We start from the raw sequence: 25,140 nt of genomic DNA, 5'->3' as shown, positions 1-25,140 counted from the left end.
GGTTGACAGGCACGGTCACAGCTGCAGGACTGCTTTTCAAGTGTGCTTCAAGGCTTTTTATTTTTATTTCCTTTTTTATAAGACAAAATCCATATTGATAATCTGTAAATTGTATGAAGACCGGGAGAAGTGGTAAAAGCAAGGACCAATGTAGATTTTCTGTTAACACCTGCTCAGGCCAATGATTTGTGTTTTAAGGATAGGTGTTAAACCACGTATCCGGAGACAAATAACACGTAACTTCCAGCGTCATACCACTTTTATTTTTATCTAAAAAGAGATTGCATTTCAGGTCGCTGGCCTTGCTGGAAGGCCACGGGCCAACGGGCGCTTCAGCTCTTCTGGCACGGCGGCGCATCTTGACCTCTACACTATAATTGTGACCGTTAGACAAAATATAACGAAAAGCAGAGGCTTTTTTTTTTTTTTAATTCCCATTTAACAATAAATAAATACATGAATCTGCTTTGTACGATAGCGTTCTTTATTTTATCTTTCTGTGTGGGGGTGGAAGCCGGGCGCGGCGCTGCGGGCAGGGGAGGCGCAGCGGCGGGGCTGGAGCCCGGGAAGCGCCTGCTGCCTCCTCCAGCCTCACCGCGCTCTGAGCCACACGTTCCAGCACTGAACACCTCACTAGGTGCTAATTAGAGCGCCTCACATGCCGGCAGCACGTTAATTAGCCGTAATTAACAACGCCGCAGGCGCCGCGCGGACACAGCTCCCCTCGGGGCCTCCGCTGCCCTTACTCAACGTGGCCGCCGCCGCGCCGTCCCTCACGTGAGGCTGCGGCGGGAAACGCTTCCGCCCTCTTTTCCCCACGTGACGCGCGGTGCCCGGCCCCGCAACCCTTACGGCGGCCCGATGGGGTCAGTCCCGCCGGGCTTCGCGTCCTCCGTGCCGCTGGGCTGAGCGCCGCCTGACGCCCCGCCGCGGGACCGGCCCCGGCCCCGGCCCCGGCCCGGCCCGGCCGCCTGTGGGTGAGTGCGGCCCCGCCAGGGCTCCCCCGGCTCCTGCCAGCCCCGGGGGTGCGGGGGGAGGGCGCTGAGGGCCCGCGCTGCCCCGGGCCCTGTTTCCGCGCCGTCTCTTCGCGCTGTGCCGGCCCCGGGCGCTCCCCTGGGCTCGTCCCTCCCCAGAGCCGCTGAGCACCAGCCCCGCCGCCCTCCCTCGCCGCCAGCCCGTACCTTTAGGACGCGTTGCTGGCGCTGTCCCGCCAAACCGCCTGGCTTCTGCTCGTGCTCCCTTTAAACAATTACATTTTTACTAACAAGCCCCGCTCGGTTGTCCGCAGTTTGTTCTTGCAGCAGTCTCGGTGCCGGTTGCTGTGCCCTTCCCGTGCCGGGAGGGTTGGAAGGTGAGATCGATGTGGCAGAAAGAAAACGATTTTCAGCGGTGAGAGGCAGGCGGGAGAGGCAGAGCAGCGAGCCCCGGAGCTGCTGTTACTCAGCCCTTGGCAAGCAGCGGGTGCAGCTGAGCCTGACCAGCAATATTTTATTCATAAGCCCTTTATGGGACGAATCTCAGGTGCTGTCGGTGTGTGTGTGTTTTGTCTTGCAGCTGGAAGGCAGTTGCCGTGTTGACTTACGTACCGAGGCGATGCCAAACGTAAGGGAAGCTGTGGTGATGCCTGAGAACCCGCGTTAGGGCTGTGTGGGAGTTGCAGTCACACAGCAAACACGCTGTCAAGGACCTTTAGCAAGTCTCTTGAGCAGTAACTGCCTCGTATGCTGCTGCCAGCAGACAGCCTGGGGACTTTAAGGTCTTGAAATTTGTTACTGATACTGATATTATGATCTTTAATACTTTTTTTTTTTTTTTTTTTTTTTTTTTTTTTTACTACTATTGGTCTGGAAGTGCTTTATTGATCATAGACCCTCGTTGGAAAGGGCAAGCATATTTTGGGCAGCAGAATTGCTGAAGGCTGTGGTCTTTTTTCATGTCACTGGCTGATGGGGCTGACAGCTCACAAGAGAGATAAACATAGCTTGCAAGACCAAAGAGCAGAAACAACAAGAAAATAATCTTAAATCTAAGAGCTGTGAAGTGACGGAACTGCTCGTGCACCTCCTGAGCTACTACAAAGGCCAGGTGTATTTTGAACTGTTTATTGCTAGTGAAAAGGGTTGTTCAAATTCCTGTCGTTTGGTACACACAAACAGTAAGAGTTAATACAGATGGATTAAATCGGTGCATAATTTCAGGTATTGTCTTTATGTGTTTTTGTGGTGGTGTGTTGTTTTTTTTTTTTTAAGTCCATGTGGAATGGAGACCTCTGTGAGCCCCAGTTCTTAGTGTGCTGGTGTGAATCAGGCTTTCAGATTAGTGAGTTTATTTTGTTTGATCCGTGGTGATTGGGAGTCTTGAGAACAGCACCAAGGGTCCCAGGATGGATTGCCAAAGGGATTATGCTTTTAATATGTTGAATTTGTGCATTTAATACAGTCTGACCGTATCCTTCTGTGTGCTTATTTCTGTTGTCTGCAGATTACTATTAACTTGAGGTTTGATTGATAAATAGGGAAGGTACCATTTCTGTGTGATGTGGCCAAGCATTAGTCTTAATTATAACTACATGCGACAAACACCCATGAAACTATAAACAATTGGAGATGCTCTATTCGTTCTGTGCCCAGGAAGGTTGATGGGACGAAGTGTAGCTGGCTTGGTTTGGTTCCATAGGAAGCACACTACCCATGTTGAAAAAAAGCAAAATCTGCCCTTGTGTGTCATGATTGCAACCTTAACACTGACAACAAAAAATAGGGTCGCAGGGGCTAAATTTCCTTGGGTGGGTCCCGCTGTTTTGTTGGCCAAGTTCTGTGTGCTCGGCTTGTTAGAGTGTGTGCACAGCAACAGACGTGGCCTTGCTGCCCAAAATAGTACAAGAATGCAGTTGCAATTACAGTGGCAAAAAAATGCTCTTTTGCCAGAATCGATTGCTTCATTTAGGGAGCTACTTGAAGCAGTACCAGCAAAAGATTTCTTGCTACAGCAAGTTTTGTTTCCTTTGGGTGGGTTTCCCATGGTAACTGTGTTTGCACCTTGTATGTGTGCATATATGTGTAGAAATACATAATTCTCTTAACCCTAACAGTAAAAATAACTCATCTCAGGCTGAGCTATGGACAGGGCCCCCCTGCCGCTGACTGGATTAAAAGCTTCTCACATTTGAGTCTTTCTTGCAGCTCAGCTTCTGTTGGAGCCACTTCCCAGCCTCGCTCTAACTGCAGCTCCAGATTTTCATTGTCTTAACCAAAGCCATCACCATAATCTGAGTGGTTATGGGCCATTGACAAGGTCTGCTAACCACTGCCTCAAAGAAAAATTTTCCTCAGCCATGTGAATCTTTCTAGCTTTTAGTTTCCATCAGTGGCCCCTTTCCAGCCCCTCAATTGTAGCTCTAGGATTTGTTTTCCTCCCAGTCTTAAGCTGAATACCCTGCACACCTTTAAAACAAGAGAAAAGTTATCTCTGTCTGTGTCTTCAATACAGTTCTCCAGCAATTGCCCTGTCAATAACCATCACAGCCCAGTTTCTAGGAAATTCCTTTGCTGCTTCCTATGAAATCCCTTTGCTTTCTAAGAAAATGTTTGTGTAAATAAAAGTATTGGTAAACCCTTGTAAGATTTTCATTTACAGAAAATTCAAAAGGGAAATGTTTATGTGATTGCATGTAATTGGTAGCAGGTTATGAACATGCTTGGTCTTCAAGCCAACTCGACAGGTTGTTGATAAGAAAACGTGTCCTTGTAAGACTGAGATCTGGATGAGTGATAGCAGAGGCCTAGGTCTCTTTTCTTCCCCTCTTTCAATGTGTGGTTTTGTGAGGCTTTATCCGCTTTCTCAAATACTGGTACGCTGGATATGTGCAAATACAGACTGATGTTTTGATTTCTTACCAATCCTGAAGATCTTACCAGTGTTTTTTCTCCTTCTGCCAGCCAGTGCAGGAATAGCAATTTAGAAAAGCAAACAAACGTGACCCAGGAGGAGTTCTGCATGCGGTGTAGAGCTCTAGTTGAGGACCCTCGTGCAGCTTTGGGTGCTGCATGCAGCACTGCTTTGTTCTCAGCTCCTTGCCCTCGGTGCTTAGCCCCTTGGGACTGAAGTTTCTACATATTTTATTGTGTAGTTGTTTTCTCTAAAGAAATCTACTTGGGATCTTTTAACACATGCCCAGGAATCACAGCAGAGAGATTCTTTTAGTTGCTTTCTGTTGGTTTCATGTACTGCTGTTAGAGCTTTTGGTTTTCTTTTGTCAGAATGAGTGGGGCTGCGTTCCCATCGCCAGCTGCCGAGATGGCAGAGATTAATCGCCTTCAGTACGAAATGGAGTACACTGAGGGAATCAGCCAGCGCATGAGGGTCCCAGAAAAACTCAAAGTGGCTCCTCCAAATGCTGACCTTGAGAAGGACGTCCCAGAAGGATTCCCAAATGCCAGTGTAACGATGCAAGTTCCAGAGCGGATTGTAGTGGCAGGTATGGCTGCACCTCAATATAAGAAAAATAAGCAAACATTTAAATTAATTCCCCAAATTTCTTACAGGTCATGTATCTCTATACATTTTTATAAAGAAAAAGGTGTGCGATGCTTTTCCAGTTTTCAGACAGGGATTTCTCAATCCCTGAAAATGCTTCATGAATAATTTTGGTGTAATGTAGCAGAGACGGTTAATGAAGGAATTAGGAACAGAAAGTTGAATTGCTGACTTCTCATCTTACTAAACCATTTCTGGATTATGGGCAAGAAGATTTAATAGTTATTGATTTATACCTGATTTTTTTAATTAATAAGCTAAAAATTCCTGTTAGAAGTTTGGGGCATGTACTATATATTAGACATTTCTTATTCAAAATGGTTTTTTATTATAATTGGAATGCCCATCATGTTAAGGTTCTGTTTGTGTTGGGTGTACTCTCTCGAGAGTTCTCTAGTATTTATGGCTGTGGGCTTTAGAGCGAGAGACCTGGAGCTGCTGAAGGCCTTACAATTTGCTAAATGTGTGAAGTGTGTATTTTATGCTTTGAAAGAAGGAAATGTTCAAATCACCAGTTAGTTGTATTTGTATACAAATATGCTTTAATAGGTCTATGTCTAGAGATTAAAAGTGCCCTCACTTCAATAACGGTTGATGTTGCTTAGGATTTCTCAGGCATACTGCTCAAATAAGTGCCAGTTAATGTGCTAGTTAAGAAAGCTTTAAACGTGGTTTTTAACAAACAAGGTTCTTAAAAAAATATTCTTCATTATTTGGCATATTCTGAGAAAATCAACCCTTAGGCCACAGAAATCTTTCTATTGACAACTGATGTTCTTGCAGGTAACAGTGAAGACATTCCACTTTCCAGACCACCAGACCTTGACCTTCTTCAGTCTACTCCATTCAAACCACTGGCATTGAAAACTCCTCCCCGTGTTATTTCTCTTAGTGATCGACCACTAGATTTTTTGGACCTAGAAAAACCTCCACAGCAGACACCTCAGAATGAAGAGGCTAGTACTTATTTTGCTCTTTCCCTGGTTGAGAAACTTTCTTCTAAAGCAAAGTGAAAGAACCAGTGATTTCTCCATAGTAGTGCAGACGTATCTGGTACAAACATAAGCTGGGAAAATACATAATATTTCTATAAGCACTGCAGTTGTTCTAAACTGTGCCTTTTAGGTTCCATATTTCACTGACAGATGACTAGGGGTTGGCAGTCTCAGTAAGCTTACACAGCACTTATAAAATGAAGTCATAATTAGAACTGCTCAAAGTACTTTTAACAAAATAACCCTTTCGATTAAAGAAAAAGCTGTGAGTTTTTTAATTTGCAGGTTATCAGAAAACACACAATTGTTTTGACATGTATTATTAATCTTTGGTATTCATTGATATATGATATTGCAACACATAGAACTAGTGAGTTTTGTTAAAACTCTGAAAAAGTACTTCAAAGAATTGTATGGTATTGGCATCCAGGTGGATGACATGTAATTGGCATCTGAATAACTGAGAAATATTTAAGGAGTTGCATATTCTGTCTACTTGGAAAACAAAGTAGAAAAGTGTTTGTCTCTGGTGAAAGGAAGTAATATTAAGTGTAACAGATTGCTTTGTTACAAATTCAAATCCATATATAAAGGATGGCAACAAGTTTGGAAGTTGGTTTTACATGTACCTGCATCAGGTCCTCTCATCTGATGTCTTTCTTCTAATCTCTGGGAACCCGTGAAAATACGGCTTTGTATCTTGAGAACAGATCTAACTTAAATCTCCAGTGCTAATCTTCCAGTGCTAAGTTATTAAGTCTCTGCTGGAATTCCCTGTCTTTTATCTCCATCTTCCTTCACTCGTACACAGGTTCGCTCAGTGGGAAGACTGAAAAGAGAACGCTCCATGAGCGAAAACGCCACTCGGCAGAACGGCCAGCTGGCCCGAAATGATTCCCTGTGAGTAGAGCAATGGGGTGCTGGGCTGCACTACAGCTTTGTTACGTATTTCTCTTATGCCTTATCTCTGTGTATTTGTTTTCCTAACATTTTAAATGTAGTAGCAAACACTTAATTTTTAACAGTAGTAGGCTAGCATTTTTCTTAATTTCTTTGCATTTCATTCAGTAAGGTGACATTCAGTAAGGTATTTGGGAAGTGTCTTCCTAGAGTGTATGGGTGAGAGTGTTTCTGGGCTCACCACTGTTTCACCAGTTACTCTGAATTGTTACTTTAGGAGGTGTTTTTTTTTTGAGTTGGTGAAGTGGTATAGGGTTTTTTTTCCTGAATTTTCAGGTTATCTGCTCAAAGAAATTGAGTTCTTTGTGCAGTAAACTGTTCCCTTTTCCCACTGGTATTACATAATGGTTTTAATTCATAGGCAAAGGAATATGGGTATCTCCGGTATTTCTCATGAATATTAGAAAAAGTCAGTTTTCTTTGGTGTCTATATACTTAATGCATTGGAATCTGTGAATTCATATCGTAATCTTTTAACACCAAAATGGCAAGTAGCATTTAAAGTCGGAAGCTTCATCTTCTGGTACCATCAGTGGTAACAGTTCTTATGGTGCTTTCTGAAGACACACATGTCTGTATATTCTGATTAGACATGATAGTCGTTTGACTAGTCACTGTGTTCTGAGTGATGGCATTCTTCCACCTGCCAGTAATTGTTTTCACAACTGAACACTTAAACTTCATGTATTTGTCAGAACAATTCCTAATACAGCTACCATAAAGAGTACCTTTTCCCTTGTTGAAAGGATATGAGAAGTGAGACCACACAATGGGATTCATCAACACTAGACAAATGTAGGCTGTGTAACACAGTATTATTAAATCACCTGAAATTTAATTTGCAGTAAATTGAGGGAAGTAAGTGCAAGGCCTACTTAGGATCTATTTATTTTTAGCATAAAACAGATCAGGTGAATTATGTCCTAGAAATGCCTGTTTTCTTCTATTTACAGCAGGGTTACTAGGAAGTACTAAATGTACATGTATCTATCTACCTGTGAGTTATTTTGTCTGAAACTGGTGAAATGTACTCTAATGCCTATTTCAGAGGTTATAACTTTTTCTTCCTCCAGATCTTCATGGAAATATTATTGCATATCTTTCTTCTCTTACTTAATCAGGCTTTTAGTTGATACAAGCTTATTGCACATATCTAGGCGCTCAAGTCTACTGAATTATATACGTTCACTGAACTGGCAAAATGAAATCCATGTCCATAAGCTCCTTGATCATCTCAGTCTGCAGATATTATAGCAGCCTACTAAGTGCCCAATTTCACTTTGATATCGGTCATCCGGTTAAAATAGGTTGGGCTGGATATGCCTGTAATTACTCTGCAGGAATGCCTATGTGATAGTCTGCACACAATGCAGGCAGGTCTTCGTGTGGTGGAAGCTGCTTGTGAAAAGGTTTACCACTTTGATGTTACCAGCTCTGCTTTTTCAGTTTTTGGTGTGTTGCTCTTGAAGGAAAAACAGATGGTGTATGAATTGTTGCAGTTTCTTGAAATCACTTTTATTCTTGCTCTGTTTTTTTACTCTTCTGAAGGTCCTGGGCTGTGATCTGAAAAGCTGGCAGGATCAACTCTGAATGGCTGTACCCAGTCACTCTGAGATTTCTCACATCTGGGTTTCTCAAATCCAAAAGTTCTCAAAACCTGCAAAGCTCACCTGTGTGCTTTGCTGTATGTGGAATTGCTGGTTTCAGACTGTCTAAATGCTATTTGCTGTCACAATTGCTTAATCTATTAGCAGTCCTTCAAAGAGGCTTAGCAAGGCAATACAAACCTGGAATTCTGTAAATATTAAAATGTGATCAATGAAGTAAGTAACTTCTACTTGGCATGACTCAGTTTATCATATACAACAGCTAGGAAATCCTGACACATCAGGAGATGAGTTTTCCCTCTCTCAATGCTCATACTTCTGCCTGCATAATATCTGTCAAGTACAAGTCCTGAAAGCATTTACATTCTTTTAGGAAAATTATATAAACTTGAGATTGATCCAGAATCTCTTCTATTTGTTTGTATGAAGAATAACAACTAATATTGAGCCTTCCGTTATCTGTGCTCTCTACTGACAGTGTGGAAGAATCTGTATTTCTTCACTGTGGCGAAGAAATTCCACGCTTGCCAGCCTGCGGATAATTTATATTTGTAGAACTTCATTTGTCTCTCATCCTCTCAGGCACTTGTTTTCTTATGACAGAAGTTATGCTGTGCCTCCTGCATAGATCATCTGCTCTGAAATCACTGATTCCTAGCAATTGCTTCTTTTTCTGTCATCATTGCTTCTTTTGACGCAGTGTGATCCAGAAAAGGAAATCACTTTGAACATGCTGTTGTGTTCTCAGTGATGCTGAGTCTGACATTTCTGTCTCACCTGGGTTGAGTCAATCTCTGGATGGAGAACATACCTGTGAACCTGGTTAATCCTCGGGAGAACATTCTGTGAATGCTTATTATGAAACTACAATGCTCGAGGTGAAACTTGGTTTTCCTGCATTTGTGTGAGCCATACAAGTCTTTTGTACTTGGTGGGAAAGGTATTTCTTGACTAGTGGTTCTTCACAATGTAGGTCCAGAAGGCATATATTGCAAATTTGAGATTAAAAAAAAAAGCAAGCTTAATGGAAATAAAATAGTAGTGGTGACTCTAGAAACAAAACTAATAATGTAGCATTCAGTTTTAGCTGTAGTAGCTGCTTGGAGGAGCTGCTGGCGTGGAAGTGCTACTGAGTGGTTCAAATAAGAAATACAAGCAAACCAACCTGGTTGGTACAAATTTATGCTACCTCAGATGGTATTGATTTTCACTTAGTTTGTAGACTGCTATTTCTTCTAGAGGTTCCTGGTAAATATGATGCATTTATTCTAAGATGAATTCACTTGTTGATAAATCAGACCACTGAAATAGAGAAATTACACTACAAATGTATTGTTTGCACTGCAGAAAACTGAAGTGTGTAACTATTATATCTCATTCATATCACTTCAAAATTTCTGTCACATCCCTGAGAAATGTTTTTTCACTGTTTTACAAATGTGCAAGGAACCAGCTGCTCCTGCAGTTCTTATTTCAAGTGGTGTTGGCTGAAAGCAGTAGCTTTGTTCTAATTGTCCTAGCGGTACAAAGCTGCATCATCAAAACTAGCTTGACTTGTAAATTCATGTCATGTCCAGGTAGTTTATTTCTACAATAATGAATATTTTGGTCATCTAATTTGAGAAAGACGATCTCTTTATTCCAATATTTGAGTCTGATTTACAGCTTCATAGGAAGAACAGTCCACATCTTACAGCCAATTTGAAATTACTTCAAATATTTAATTTCTATTAAAAACAAAAAATGTTGCTTGTTTTTCTTACCTCCTTGATTCAAATTTCTGATGGACATGATAGGCTATGAAGATGCTGTGGTGAGGATCCCATTGAGAAGGCATATGGAGTACTGTCACTTAGAACCTTTATCTGAATAGGAGTATAATACTCCAGTTTTAATCTAGGACGTTGCTGTCCTCAGACAAAATGTTCAGATGTACTCTGTGAAATTCCAGTGTCTGACCTTAAAAGTGACAAAATGTTTTATATTAGCTTGTCAGACTGAAGCCAAGAAGTTGGCTGGGCTACTTATCATTGTGTTCTCCACATGGTACAGATAGGTTTTTCTGTTGTGTTTTTTTTTTTTTTTTTTTGCCTATTGTCATCCATTTGCATGCAAAGACTCTTCCAAGAATTTGTTGGGAGTTAGAGATGGTCTCATTTAAAAAAAAATAAAAAAATAAAAAAAAAAAAGCATTTAAGAATTACTAACAAGTAGGCACCTGCTTGCACAATAACTACCTACGTGTGTAGCAATAATAATGTCTCTCTAAATTTTATTCCCTCTATTTATAAAGGATGCTTACTTAAGAGATTACAATTATTATTCAAGGTGTCACAGATCAGATACTGTCCCAAGAAATAAAATGCCACGGTTCCAGTCACCTCTTTCGACTAAGGATTGCACGTAAGCCTACATGTTACCTAGTATAAGAAAATGAAGAGTGTGTTTAATTGTGTAGTTCTCTGCAATACTAATTTTCTGACTAAGATTAATTTGGAATATAAAATGTGAAACAGGCTTTGCTACACTGAATGTGTGGTTTCTAATTTTGTTGCAGGCTTCCTCAAACTTTGCCAAATCATTTCCTTGTGTAAGAAACACAGGAAAAAGTAAATGGTGTTAGAAGGAAAGGGAGAGCTTCAATTAACAACTGATTTATTAAAAAAAATATATATTAGTCTGATTCTTTTGCTCTTTGGCTGTTTATGATTAGCTGGAGAAACTAAGCTTTTAGTTGGTCATTGTTAGCTGATATTGGATGTAAAGATTCTCCTTTGAATCAGAAGTCAACAAACCACCAAGACTGCATTGAAAAAGGGAGAACAGGTAATTTTTTCTCTTCTCCTGCCTTTCCCCTAGAGAAAGGGAAAACTTTCTTTCTCCCTAGAGAGTTGGATTTCATAGTTTGAGAAATTCTGAAATAAGCCCTACATATACCTCAAATATTTTGAGAAGGCTTTGGGGAGATTCCTGTGAAGCTAGAAACTCTGCATGTCGTAGAATGTTACTGAGCTCCTCCATAGTAACTTCTATAACTCCAAGTTGTTTGTTTTAGTTCCAAATTCTATTTGTTTTTTTTTTTAGCCAGAAAGCGTTGAGACAATAACTGGCTGTAGCTACAAATAAGAATTCTTTTCAGAACATTTGAACAAAATTATATTGAAGACTAAGATCATTTTGCTATCAATGAAAGAGAGGAGGAGCATAGCTACAATCTCTAATGATAAGTAGTCACGTTAAGTGTTAGAGAATTCTTACGTTATCTTGGCTGATTTGTATATCAGGTACTTGCTTCATAACATTGCTTCTCCATGGTCTCTGATGTAGTTCAAAGGACTACTACATGCTTACAGATGAACAATTTTGAATCCTGAAAAAGAAACTTAGAAGAATTTGGCCTTCCCCCCCCCCCCCCCATTCCCTAATGGTTTGAGCCCTTCATAGAATTATTCTTATAGTTATGAGATTATTGTAATAATGTTTCCCACCTGTAACTTTCTTGTAGAGAATTTTTGTGTAGTTCTAATTTAGTATGTGTTTTTTGTTTATTTCCACACAAACTTTATGAATGCCATTGCTGTGGTTATTCACAGTAATAGCATTCTGGACAACAGGAATTCTACAATATCTTAGTTTGCAATATTTTTTAAGATGTAGTTCATCATCTCAAATACTAGGCTGAATAAGAAAAAATACTGTAATATAAAATCATATTATGAACTCAACCCTTCAGCTCTTTCCTCAAGCTAGCAAATCCATACGTGAATAGAAAGTCTCATTAATTCACTTTAGTGGCAGAATTTTCATGCTTCTGGAGATTTTTCTAGGGAATATTGGAATTTCCAATGCAACTAAAGAGTAAAACTTGTGGCTGTGACCACTACTATTGATGGCAAAATAAGTCATTATAAACATAAAAAAAAAAATAATCTGCAATTCTTACAGGGAAAAATAAAATACATAAAGAAGTGAAGTAGATGCTTACTGACTTCTCATTCTCCTCTTTTCCTTTATTTTGGTCAAGCTTACTCAACAGCAACAAGAAAAGATATTTGTGTTTCAACTGATTAATAACAACCAATATCAGTCAAGCACCAGCCACTTCTGTCTTTGCATGTCTCTTGAAGCTTAAGATAGCTCTAACTCTTTTGTGGTTGAAGTGACATCTGTGTAACATGTTTTGAATCTGTCTTTTCCATGGATTTTCTTTCTTACCCGGTTCAGATTGTGGTGCCAGCCAGTTGCAAAGCAGCTCTATTCAAAACAGAGTATCTGTACAGCTATGACCTATCTAGAAATTATCCACATATCAAGTCCACTTCCAAGTACTCTGCTGGTAATGCTTAATTTCATAACAATGCCAACAAGAGTGGGACGATTGGCATTATAACTCTATAAACTGTTGTGGCAAAGTACAAGTGGCAAGGCTAAAGGGATTATGTTGAATTAAAGATGCTAATCTTGGAATAAAAACTATTCCAAGATGTAAAGGATACAGTGAACTCACACTTTGTCTTGCATTTATATTAATATTAATGATTAAGCTAACAAATGACTTCCTCTTAAAGTATCTCATTTTAAATTAAAAACTCCTGATTTAAGAAAAGCCTTGATGTGTGAAGGACAGTGTGGATAATGGCAGGTAAAATGAGCACATGAAATGCAGTTTATCAAAATTCATTTCTTTCTGTTAGGTTTGTGTAATCCTGTAAACCAAAATGCTCATGCTTGTATTTCAATCCTTTGTATTTTTATTTTTTTAAAGTATTGTTATGCATCATGGCCAAAACCTCAGATCATGTAAGTTGTTATCACTGGGATATGAATTCTGTGCCCCTTTTTTACTGAGTTCTAGCAGTTGCCTTTAAACTTTGTTCACATGCAAATCAAAATTCTATCTTTACTCACAGCACAAAGAAAAAGAAATGTTGAATTCTGTGTGAGATTCTCCTTATTGGAAAAGCTTGTGTTTTGAAAGAGATTATGGGTAGGATTTTTTTAAAATGCCTGTGCTTTTAAAAACACTTTTCTCATTGATGTCAATAAGGACTTCACTATGGACTCTGACAGGTACAGACTTATCTGGGCAAGGACTTCATGCAACTACCCTGTATAACAGTTTTAAACTGCTGATATAAACATAGCTCATGATCCCTGTGCTACTGGATTTGGGGATGTCAGCTTATAACGGCGGGAGAAGGGTAAACTGAAAACAAGCGATAAACATTTTGAAATGGGGACTATCTGAAAAGTTTTTTGATTAAAAAATCTGACTGTAGTATTTCTCTCTTCATTTACTATGCTTGTATGAACAGTGTGACACCATCACTGCAACAGGCTCGTGTTTGTCCTCCCAATATGTTACCTGAAGATGGAACTAATCTTTACTCTGCTCGTGGCATTTTGTCGTTTATCCAGTCTTCCACTCGTAGGGCTTACCAGCAGGTCTTGGATGTGCTGGATGAAAATCGCAGGTGATTGGTTGTCACTGATTCTGCCAGCTTCTGCTGCTTCTTTTTTTTTCCTTCTTTTTAGTGGAGTGTGGTTTCTGTTCATAAAACAATGAGATGAAATTATTTGCTTTTGCTTTCCTTTGCTTTCACTATTCATAAGCAATTTAATTGTCCAAAATTCACATTTCAAAATGCTTCTGTTTCAGTCAAATATAACATTAAGATTTCCTTCCACGTAAAAATCAAAATAGGAAATGCTAATTCGTGAGTGAAAGAGATTCTGCAGTTGTCAGATTGTCAGCGTTTACTGCAATTAATACTTGATCCTAAAACTGCACATTTATTAGCCTTGCCTACTGCTTTTCTGTTGGTGAGTAATGGTGCAAATCAATAAGATTGGGGTGATGTTGCCATAAATTGTTAAAAGAAATGTGCAGAAACTAGGTAGAATATTATGCAAGACATTGTAGATGCTGCTTGTAATAATGTGTCAAGACATTAGACTGTCAGTTTAGTGAATAGTACCTCTTGTTGATATGTGACTGATGGTGACCACTTCACCCAATGTTGTGAGCAAAAAAGGCAATATATACTTGCTCCTGTAATTAATTGTCTTTGTTCTAATGGGTAAGCTGATACTTTGAGAGGTAATGAGCCAAAACAAGCCTTGCTGTGAGCATTAGGAGAATGTCATTTTCATCACTGCAGAAGCATTTATAAAGAGTGAAAACAAGGTTAATTTATGAAAAGCAATTTTCATTTCAGTAGTATGGTAACACAGATTCAGGAAAGAATTGCACATGGTCTGTAGTTCTTGCTGAGAGGTGGACTTGAAGGAGGGTTGGAAGGAGCTGCTCATTCCTCCTGCAGTCCTTCAGTGTGGCCTGTGGTAGGAAGTTCTTTCCAATTCCCAGTCTGCCTCTGGTTGCTAACATACCAGCAGCATTCCTAATATTTTTTAGTGTGAAGTCAAAGGGTTTGTTTTTCAGTTCTTTTGGTAAGAAAGTGTAACTATCAAACCAATCTTATTGAGAAGTTTTAGCAGTCACTTTCCAAACTGGCACCTCCTGTAGCTCACCATGCCTGCTGACGTGACAGTATATAAATTTCCATATTGACGTTATCAAATCATGTAGAACTCCAGTCTTGCTGGCCTTTATACCCTTAACTGGGATTTGAAGAAATTAAAAATAATATATCTATATAGCAAAAAAAAAAAAAAAAAAAAAAACACCCCCCAAAAGAAATGCTTAGTTCTCCTTGAACTTGAGTTGGGTGCTTAACCCCCACTGATTCCTATGAAAGAGCAAACTGTAGTACTGTCCACAGTTGGATAATTTTGTTTTTTTTTAGTTGTCAATATTAAAAGATCAAATGGAATATTTTTTTTTCTTTTTACAAAATTAAGGCTCCTAGATAAGGAGGAATTCAACTGTTGTTGAATAACAGCACTGTGTGTTGTGCCAAAAGTCCTTGTTAAAATTAAGTGAAATTCTAGCCCTTTTCCCAGTCTGCAGTGAAGCTGGTAGGATTTATTCCTGGCTTCCATTGGGCGTGTTCTTGCCCACATTTTCTTGGATACACATATTCATACATAGCTTTTCATCTTACCTTAGTTACCAGAAAAATTCTAGGGTTCTGAATACTTCAAAAGCTGCATTACTCTTCCTGGTTTGGGGTCATTTTTGATTTATACTTACTAAACTTCTTAGAAGAAACAGGAAACTGGTGCTATTCACCTGTGAATGAATGTTGCCAAAATAATGAACTAATCAATAGGGTAAAGTGTATTCTTTGTGGTTGGGTGTTTAGATACCCACTTATTCTACAGCTGGCGTAGGAATGTGAAATTTGGATGATCCACTTGCATGGTTGCAAAATATTGTTTATTTTAAATTGTTTGAAACTGCACTCTGTTCTTTTGCTCTATATTATAATGTGCTTTCTATCTGAAAATGTTACCTATTTTAAATATTATGCTTATGACTAGAAGAGATCACTTATTAAAATGAGCAAGATCTGACTTGTGCTATTCACTAGACATAGCTTTCACTTGTTTCATGGCTTGCTTTTTTCAAAAAACTCTCAGAATTAGCTCTCAATCTACTAAAACTGCTAACGGTAGGTGCTGGTTCATCTGCTGCAGATGAATTATGCCTGGTTTGGTTGGCATTGCTGGCATGATAGGTTAATCAAATGGGCAACAACCTAATGATCACTGTTTACGCTGTTTACTCTTGCATTTCCTTCAGCTTGGACAAGGACAATAGGTCAGTTTTGCTTCCCAGTTCTAACCCTCTTTCCATTTCAATTTCTATCAAATGAATGTAGGGCCAAACACTGGTCTTTAAAAGACTGGTCTTACATGCTTTAAGCAATAAATAAAAACTGTATTTAGGGATTTTAGTAATGTCTTAAATGCAGGTAAAAAGACATTATCATATGAGAATAAAGTTGTCTTAATATCTGTACTTTATCTGAACTACTTTTTACCTCTTAGACCAGTAACTTTTTATTAAGAAGAAAAAAGTATGAGAGATCATTGCTGTACCCTTTCTTCAGGATAGTCCTTCCTAGAAAACCACAGCCCTCCTTAAGTGCTAATCTTCACCCACATAATCATTTCCTGAGGTGTTGCAAGATCATGTCTTATATTGAGGGTGTTAATGACGTTTTTCATGGCAGAAGTAAAATAAGATGTGAGTTAAGACCATGGAAGTTATTACACATGACTTTGGATGAGGGTAATGCATTTCAGAAGCAAATGAAATGGTCTGCAAATGTGAAGGAGCCCGGGAGAAACACAAACCTATGGCTTTGATAGGTAATTGTAGTGCTGAGGCAAGCAGGAAGAGCAGTTTTACCTAGACACTGATTGCTCTGTGCCCAAATCCATTCTGTACTTCAGAAGCTGAGCTTCTTACTCAGTTCACATCTGGATCACATCAATAAAGTCCTAGGGCCTGTTCTTAAGGTCATTCTGAGATTTCCAGAGAAGTTGAAAAGTACAGTGAGCAGTCAACATAGCTGCTGCACCCACTGAACAAAGAACGTGCTGGCCTCAGTCTCAGGTGTGCAACTGATGTAAGCTGGACACAGGTACCTAGATCATCCACACATCTTGTTTTCCTCCCATACCCAATTCTGATTGCATCATTCCCCTGGTATTTCCACTACATACTCTGCTCTAAGCAGAGGAAGACAGACCAGATTAATTTGGTCATTAGGTTATTGCCTGTTTTCCCACTGTTATTAAAGTGCATTACTGTTCATTCCCTTCATGTTTTAGGCTGCAATTATATTTGCAGTTAAATAGTTAAGTGCTGAGTATACATGGGTTAAGGCTGCTTCTGATCATGTGTAATGTTGAGGCTGGAATGAACAGAAGTAGCCAGAAAACAAAGTTTTTAATATATTCCTTTTCAGAAGGTCATGTATTTAATAGTTTGACTATATTATAGTTGTGCATACTGTATTTACCTAAAAATTTGCTGCTGATTTTGGGCTAAGGCGATCTCAGTTAAGAGGTCACTGTTATCTAGGTAGTAAACTTTTTGTTGATATTTGGAACTGAGCAAGTAGGAAGGGTGAGTGAGGCAGGAGAATACTCAGATGAACCTTTTGGGTGCGCCTGTAAAGAAATAAAAATGTGAGCTGCAGAAAAAAGGAGGAAGCCACGTGCAGCTGCTTAACTGAGCCTGGCTGTGTTGGGAAGTGTAATTAAAGGCTTGTCTTTAGTTTAGATCAAGTTTCCAATTTGGACAGAACCCACAGTACCCTAGTTTTGTTCTTTGCTGCAGCACTCAGCCACCTCCAGACCTGTGGCTTTTTTTTTTTTTTTTTTTGGTAAAGGCAGCGTAGGTTGGTTAGTATCGATTAGTTCCACAACATCTCTGAAATCTGAAGTTTACCACAGAGGCCAAGAGCTGAGAGAACTTTTAAGATCTGTTGTTCTCATGACACAAAGTTCAAATGTTGCTGTCCTTTGTTAGATAGCATGGGAAATGCATGCAGAATGCTGACAAGCTGCTGTTGGCTTATCTGCCAGTTACAGGCAGCTATGGTCACTGAGAAACTCTGTGACCTGTTCCATAGCTACTTTTTGCTGAATTCCTTGTGTTGTCTCCAGGTATTAAGTTACATTCTCTGACAGACAGGACTTCAAACTAGCTGAGTTATTTCTCTGATTAGAAAATAGAAATACCAATTTTGTTAACTTTTTTGGAAGACCTCATTTGTTTGGGTAAGAATATTCATTTATTGTGTGTATTGAGATTTTTTTTTTTTTTAATATATCATGCTGGCTTCTGTGCTAGACAGGAAGACGTGATGGTATGCAATGGGACTTTGTTTTTAACTTTACAGATGTATATACATCTTCTGTAACTGGAACACTTTGCTCTTTAGAGCAGGACTTCCTCCCAGTATGTCTTGCACTGGGTAGCAGAGTTTGCTAAGGTTCCTCGACCCTGAATCTTGAAGTGAAACTAGTGGTTGTGGTATTTTTGCACAGTGCTTGCTCGTTTTCAGGTCAGGCCACAGTGTTCTCCCAGCCATCTCAGCACCAAGCCTCTGCCTCCAACCCAGAACAGCCTTCATCCACAGATTCTTTCATTTTAGGGGCTGGAGCATACGTTGGTTCAGTGCACAGCACAAATACCTGCTGTTGGCATTGGGAAAATGGGAGAAATCGTTCAAAAGCCTGAAATCTTTTTTCTGTTTGTTACCCAGCATAGCTGTGGAACACTAATGGCTCCTTACAAGAGGCACTGAAATGCACAGTGCTGTCGTTGTCGGAAGGTACTGCTGGTGTTGCTGTGCTCTGGGACATGGCAGCTTCTTCCTGACAGGCTGCTGCTTGTATAGTTGTAGCAACTTAAAAAGCTCTAACCTTTTCTTCTCTGCAGAAGAAGAGAAGAAAAAGAAAAGGAGGGAGGGAAATCTGAAAGAGCGGTACTTACAGGGAAGTCATAGCATCTACTTGAAGCTTTTAGTCATTTCTTCCTGGAGCGATCTGCCACTCCTTTATAAATGGTCCTTAGGCTACTAGCCCAGGTTTTCTGAATTATATTTAGCATAGATGAATAAAGAAAAGACAAAAAAAACTTCTCTTAGAGAGAGGAGAAGATGGCTAAAAAAGCTTTTATAAGCCTGGAAGGCTTGTGCTATGAGGAAAGGCTCTTCTGGGTTTGAGAGGAGGCCAAGAGGCCATCTTGCTGCTCTCTGCCTTTCCCTGAGGAGGGGGACATGCGGGTCTCTGCTCCCTGTCACCACAGACAGGACACGTCAATGCACAAAGCTGTATCAGGGGACGTTCAGGTGGGCACTAGGGGCGGTTGCTGAGCGTGGCCAAACACTGAACAGGCTTCCTAGCGAGGTGGCTGATGCCCCAGGCCTGCCAGTGTTTGAGGCATTTGGATAGTGCCCTCAGTAACGTGCTTTAACTTCTGGTCAGCCTGAAGTGGTCAGGCAGTTGAACTCAAAATCTGTAGGTCCCAACCAACTGAGCTATTCTGTTCTGTAAGTGTGGGGATAACTTTTTTTTTTCCTGGGATTTTGTGTTTTTGGGGAGACTCTTTAAAATGTCTTCCATTGTTACTTTTACAAGGTTGATAACCTCCTCCCAAACTTCTGTTCCAATCTTCCACAAATGAAGCTGTACCATCAAAAACTTACTTACAGATCCTAGCTGCATACACTTTTAGTGTTAATTAAAATATGAAAGTGCAATTCACAATAAAATATACAGGTATTATATTGTGTTGAAATAATATACAATATAAGTGGAAGTATTTTGATGTTCTTTTGTTCTGTGTTTTACCTCTTACCTCTGTTTGTCGTTTCCTGTTTCCATCTCGTGCTTTCTATCTACAAAATCCTGCTGTAGGCCAGTGTTACGTGGTGGGTCAGCTGCTACCACTTCCTCTAACCCTCATCATGACAACACCAGGTAAAGAGTGTTTTTTTTGTTAGTCATGACCCACTAGTTTAGATTTCAAAATTCAGATTTCCATTCCCCTATTTCTGAGTGTTCCTATGTTTTATAAATGATGCTAATTCATATCCTCCCCCTCATCTCTTGAGGTATCTTAGGCCCTTGTTCCTTACCCATCCAAGTCACTTGCAAGACCTCACTTACATAGTGGATACAATATGCTGCTGAATTTCAGACTCAAATGTATGTGCAATTGGAGGCTTTTAAATTTCATTAGCAGTATACTTTGAGTATTTCCTAATTAGTAGTGGTTGAGTTTCATATTTTTATTGCTGGAAAATTTGGCCTTGAACCATGTTATTTTTCAGGTGTTCTCAGACATGCCTATGATTGTTACTTGTAGCTAGATATGTTTTTACAGCCATTATTTCAGATTGATATCACTTCAGTGGAATTAGATGTAAGTTTAATGTGTTATGTTGTGGTCCGGATTAAGGGATTTCCACATCTGTTGTGCCCATTTCGCACTATACTTCTGTTTTCATCAAAGTGGAGATAATATACTTATACTTCAGTAAATATTGGAGGTGGTTCTTGAGCTCTAACTTGAGAATTCAGTTTTTGTCATGGTCCAAGAGATTTCTTGTTGGTGATGCTCTTGATTTAATATTTGGAATTGTTTGGAAATTGGTAGAGCAGCAGTGATGTCCTGTGACTTAATATTTTTTGTGACCTGCGAGGGAGACATGCTTATCCATTGAAATTATGAGCCTCTTCTCTTTTTCCCAAGAGATGCTGGGGGACAGCTAGGCTGTGGGTGGGATCTTCTAATTTCTTTCTTTTTTCTTTTTTCTTTTTTTTTTTTTTACCTTCTACAAGTGTTTTGTTTTTTTTTTTGTTGTTGTTGTTTCTTTGTGGTTTTTTTTGTTTATTTCTTTGTTTTTTTTAAAAAAAAAAAGGCTACGAAAGACCATCCTCAGAAACTTCTTTGGCTTTGAAATCATGGTAGAAAATGAAACTTGATTTTTTTGTGCAGAGCTTTAGGCCTTTTTTTAAGAGTAGGAATGTTTGTATTGTTTTATCAAGAACTTAAGTTTATTTTAAAATAACTTGTTAATGGCAATGTGAGCTTCACAGAACTAAGCAAATAACAAGTTTCAATCTTTTTAATAGTGCCTAAACTGAAAGAACAGTAAGTAGTGTAAACACAAACTATATTGAAATGAATGTTTAGTGTCCTTAGTATATTAAAAAATAGAAAAAAAAAATCATTAAGGCTAACATAGTTACCAAAACTTTTTTGTCTCATACTATGTTTTTGAAACAGTTTTGACTTTGACAGACAGTTGCTTAATCAAATATTTCTTTACTAAAACCTGTTTTTACCCTGATCTTACCTAGAGAAGTGTTTCCTTTTACCTGTTTAACCTTCAACCCCCCAAAAGCACAGATTAAGAACTAATTTCCTTTTTGCAGTGTTGCTCAAAGATCTCATTGTTACCTAAGTCCAGACTAATGCAATTGTCATTTAGAAACAACAACCCTTAGAAGCAATATATTACTGAACAATGGGGCAGGAAAACTTTTGACAAATGGTGTATGGGGTGTGGGGAATGATAATGCCCTTAGCTCATTCATGCTATAGACACCTGCTAAAAATGATGGAAGAAGATGTGGTACAAAAATAGGATCTGAATTTAAGTGCATTCCGTGAGCTTAAGGAATTCTGCTTGTATTCAAATGTTAGTCAAAGTTAACCAATAACTGTGTCATGACATGGTAAACGTTCTTTTAGGTGTATTGTGTTTTCAATTTGGTAGCTTTGACGTGTATTTTGTTCGATATCCTCAGCTGTTTGCAGCAGGTGTTCATGTGTCCTCATGAGAAAGCAGGTTAAGTCAAGGAGAATTAATGTTGGAAACTGAGACTTTAAGATAGGAAGAGAGAAACTCAGTGGTAGGTATGGCATCAGGAGTTTATCTGTTGGTTGTTGGAAAAAAAATCTAGGTAAGATGTAGTATTTGGATGATCAAATCACATACTTTATGTAGACTTTTTGCCCCCTCCCAACTAATAAATGTGCTGTATTGAAATAACCTGCCCATGGAGTTAGAATAATGCTTTCTCTGAATCACTGCATCAAGAAAATTGAGAGGTGTTCTGAGAGCAGCCTTCTTTCTGATGTATGCTGAGTTCAGCAAGCACTGACTACCTAATTCTTCATTTGCAAGGTTCTCTGTCTCTCACCTAAGATGCTAAGGTTATTGTAACTGAGATCATTAACCTCCATAGGTGTTCTTGTGGGATATTTGAAGAGGTACTGAGCATAAGACACCCAGTTCTTGCCAAATCTTCATTTGGTTGGTTCAAATCCATTGCAACTTTAGCATTTTAGCTTGGGCAATTTTCAGCATTCACTACTCAGTTGAATAACTAGTAGTATTTTGAGACACCAAGTGACAGCATGAAGTCTGTTGATGTGGAGAATCTTCAAAAAGTATTTAAATGTGGAGAACAATACACTCAGGTTCAGTCAAGTACCCATTTCATATGTCTTCGTGCTTTATTCATTTAGGATCCAATTGAATTATACAACTCTGAAAAAGCTAAAAAGTTTTATAGTTCTTCTGCCTATCACCAGCAAAAAGTATATCAACTCAAATGTTCATAAAATACAGTACTTGCTCATCTTATTATGGACTAAGCAATCTCTTTAACCCGATAGATACGGTCTTTCCAACATGGATACAACGCTTGAGGGAACACCAGATGACATGACTGTTGTAGATGCTGCTTCCTTAAGAAGACAGGTATGTAAAGCATAGGCGTTGATATTAAGAAAAATCTGTAATGGTAAAATGGAGAAGCAGGTTGTCTTTTGTAATATAATGGTATGGCTGCAAAGGTAGGGCAGCCATGTAACGAGTATGGTGAGGAATCCTCTCTGTAGCCCTGCTGGACTGCCTTCAGAAATCTGTATCGGTCTCGCTATCTGGAAAGCCCAGTTCCGTTGACCCCCCCTACTTATCAGGAATAGAAAGGTCTGCTCACTAGTAGTTGAAGATAAAGTCACAACCTCAATTGTTTAAAATCCAACCCATTATGATACTAAGATGCTTATTCAGAAGCTTCTAGAAAGTCTGGCAACTTTAAAGTATTAAAAGCTTTTATTTATTTCTAGATAATCAAACTTAATCGGCGTCTACAACTTCTGGAAGAAGAAAACAAAGAGCGTGCTAAGAGGGAAATGATTATGTACTCAATTACTGTAGCTTTCTGGCTACTCAATAGCTGGCTTTGGTTTCGGCGCTAGACACAGCTCTCCCAGAAAACTTAGTAGTTGAAAATACAAACAAAATTTGCAGAATTATTTGTTTCTGTTTCTGAATTGTATGCTGTTTTATAATTCATACACTGGAAACTACCACCACAGAAAAAGGCTGTAGAATTGCAGTGTTAAAGGGACACCTTGTTGTTCAGTTATACTGTATTTAATAGATTTGCATTGCAGATACTTGCAGTATCCTCCTTTGCATGCTTCAATGTAAATATGGATCAGCTGATTTTGAGATGAAGTTTGCTTCATGCAATGTAAGGACAGTGACCTACAGGAGTAATTACTGGATGTTTTCTTGTGGTGGGAAGAGAAGAAATGGAATGGGTTTGGGGGGAAAAAAAAGAATAAAAAGTAGTTTTTATTGTTCTGTTGTTAGATGCAATTAAACATCACTGCACTAGTTTTCCTTTAGTCTGCCTAGTTTCAGAGGTGTGCCATATTCAAGGAGTGTGTCCTGTTTCATGAGTGTGTTCCTTGTTTAAGCACATGTTCAGGTCAAATAATAAAAGGTGGTCTTTGCTAACATGCAGACTGTTCAGAGGTGTGTAATATGTATTTTTTTATTTTAGCTTTAATTTTACAGATGTTTTTCTATAAAATACATTTTTAAGCAAGTCAGTCTGTGAGTGAACAAAAGATTGAGTACAAGATACCAATGTAGTGTATTTAATAAAACAAACAAACAAAAAAAGCATTGTTTAATGTTATTTTAAGAGTTTATTTAGGGGGTTATCTAAATTAGCAGGCATTGGAGTAAGTGGCTGTGATGGTTTGAACAATTCAAAAGGAGCAGGAGGGCACCATACAGCCTGCTGCAGTGCTACCAGGCCCTGCGTGTTGAGAGACTGTTCTTGGTGTGTGTGGTGAGTACATAGGTATGAGAAGCTAGCCTGGTGTCCTCATGTACTGGTCAGTTCAAACATTCCTTGTTGAGTCGCACGATCCACTGCCATTTTGGTACCTGCCAGCCTACTCTGAGGGAGGATGGTGCATGGTGCTGTGCTGCTGAAGGGGACCTGTGTGTTGGTGTTGCCAGGCAATGTATGGCTGCCACTTCTGTGCAATGCTGTAGCAGCCACAGCCCCTTTCCTGGGTGTGTGAAGCCTCCTAACAGCGCCGCTGCATGGGAGAAAGTGCAGTGACGTCAAAAAGATGCTTCAGAGGGGAACTTTCCTGGAACAGCTGGGACCACTCTGCAGGACCATTTCTGGGCTCTACAAGTACACAGACTGGTGAGAGATAATGATGCACAGCAGCTGCAGAAGTGGATGACACGGGGCCCCTTTGAGGGCCTTTTGTCCTTGGCTCATCCTGCAGCCGCAGGGAGCACTGCCCCACAGGCCGGGAAGGTGCCCCGCAGCTCTGTGCAGCTGCCAGCTGTACGGTTTGCTGGGGCAGCACCGCTCCCCTTCCACTTGGCAGCTGGCAGAACTAGGGTGGTGGCACACTGGGACATAAAGGGACCGAGGAGCCCACTCCTGCTCTTCTCTGCTGTGGTGAATGGGACGTCATCCTGGAAGACTGCAAAGATGGTAAATGCATATCAAAGTCCTTTATGCAGCTGTGCAGTATCTGACTTTGCTTATGACTGACTGCTGTTTTGCACAGTATTTATCTGGGAGAATGTATCTTGGGCTCCCAGCTCATACAAACGTTTGGATGGCACAAGCCGCTGAGATTTCTTCCTCTGGAAGATGACCACCAGGACAGGTTGTTGGGCACGAGAAGAGCTGGACACAGATGTAGCCTGTAAGGGCCTGGCTGAGGGCAGCTGCGCTCGCACATTTCATGTACTACCACAAGTAAAGCAAGGCACGCTATCTGCTATTACATGGCTTTTGCACTGGCTTTGTGTAGGTTGCTATGCCTCCTTCCTTGTGTATCATCTAAATTTGGCTGTTCCCTGTATTTATTTATTTATTTTTAGCTTTATTCATCTTGTATTACATGCCTCCGTTGGCTCTGTAGGGTATTTGCTGTGCTTTTTCGTACCATGAATGCCTTTCACTTCTAGTGAAAGACACTAGGAAAGGCCTGCTGTGCACATTCTCGGTACTTTCATTAATTTTATACCACCGACTGTAAGCTAGAGCTGCGCTACCTTAAGTCTGCTGTAAAGGAGGATGGGAACTACTGTGTGCTTCCAAGAGATGTATGGGTAACAGGGGAAAAAAATAAATAAATGAAGCTTCTTTTACGAGAATTTAAAAAAAAAAAAAAAAAAGACTTTGTGTTGTAAATGAGTTCCTAACACGGTGGGGGGAGGGGGGCGGCTTTCCCCCCTCAGCTCTGTCAGCCGCCCCTCAGCGTTCCCGCC

The 25,140-nt window shown here is 39.8% G+C and overlaps 1 protein-coding gene across 7 annotated transcripts; it reads left to right on the top strand.

The window, feature by feature from the left end:
• The first annotated feature begins 377 nt into the window (after positions 1 to 377).
• MFF (mitochondrial fission factor) lies at positions 378 to 25,054 on the top strand. Of its 7 annotated transcripts, XM_082767266.1 has the most exons (10): positions 378 to 977; positions 1,289 to 1,351; positions 4,260 to 4,477; positions 5,320 to 5,492; positions 6,343 to 6,431; positions 10,427 to 10,501; positions 13,414 to 13,572; positions 19,439 to 19,501; positions 22,212 to 22,296; positions 22,668 to 25,054. In XM_082767266.1, the coding sequence occupies exons 3-10, from the start codon at positions 4,261 to 4,263 to the stop codon at positions 22,797 to 22,799; spliced, it is 993 nt and encodes a 330-aa protein (XP_082623392.1). In that variant the 5' UTR covers positions 378 to 977; positions 1,289 to 1,351; position 4,260; the 3' UTR covers positions 22,800 to 25,054. The 7 variants fall into 7 exon arrangements, with proteins under 7 accessions (XP_082623392.1, XP_082623391.1, XP_082623393.1 ...); XM_082767265.1 differs by lacking the exon at positions 1,289 to 1,351 and having other exon boundaries at positions 381 to 977; positions 22,668 to 25,053; XM_082767267.1 differs by lacking the exons at positions 1,289 to 1,351; positions 10,427 to 10,501 and having other exon boundaries at positions 383 to 977; positions 22,668 to 25,053.
• The last annotated feature ends 86 nt before the right edge of the window (positions 25,055 to 25,140 follow it).

Source organism: Aythya marila, assembly GCF_965140915.1.
Source record: "Aythya marila genome assembly, chromosome: 9".
Taxonomy (NCBI): domain Eukaryota; kingdom Metazoa; phylum Chordata; class Aves; order Anseriformes; family Anatidae; genus Aythya; species Aythya marila.
This window is presented reverse-complemented; position numbering and strand designations above follow the sequence as displayed.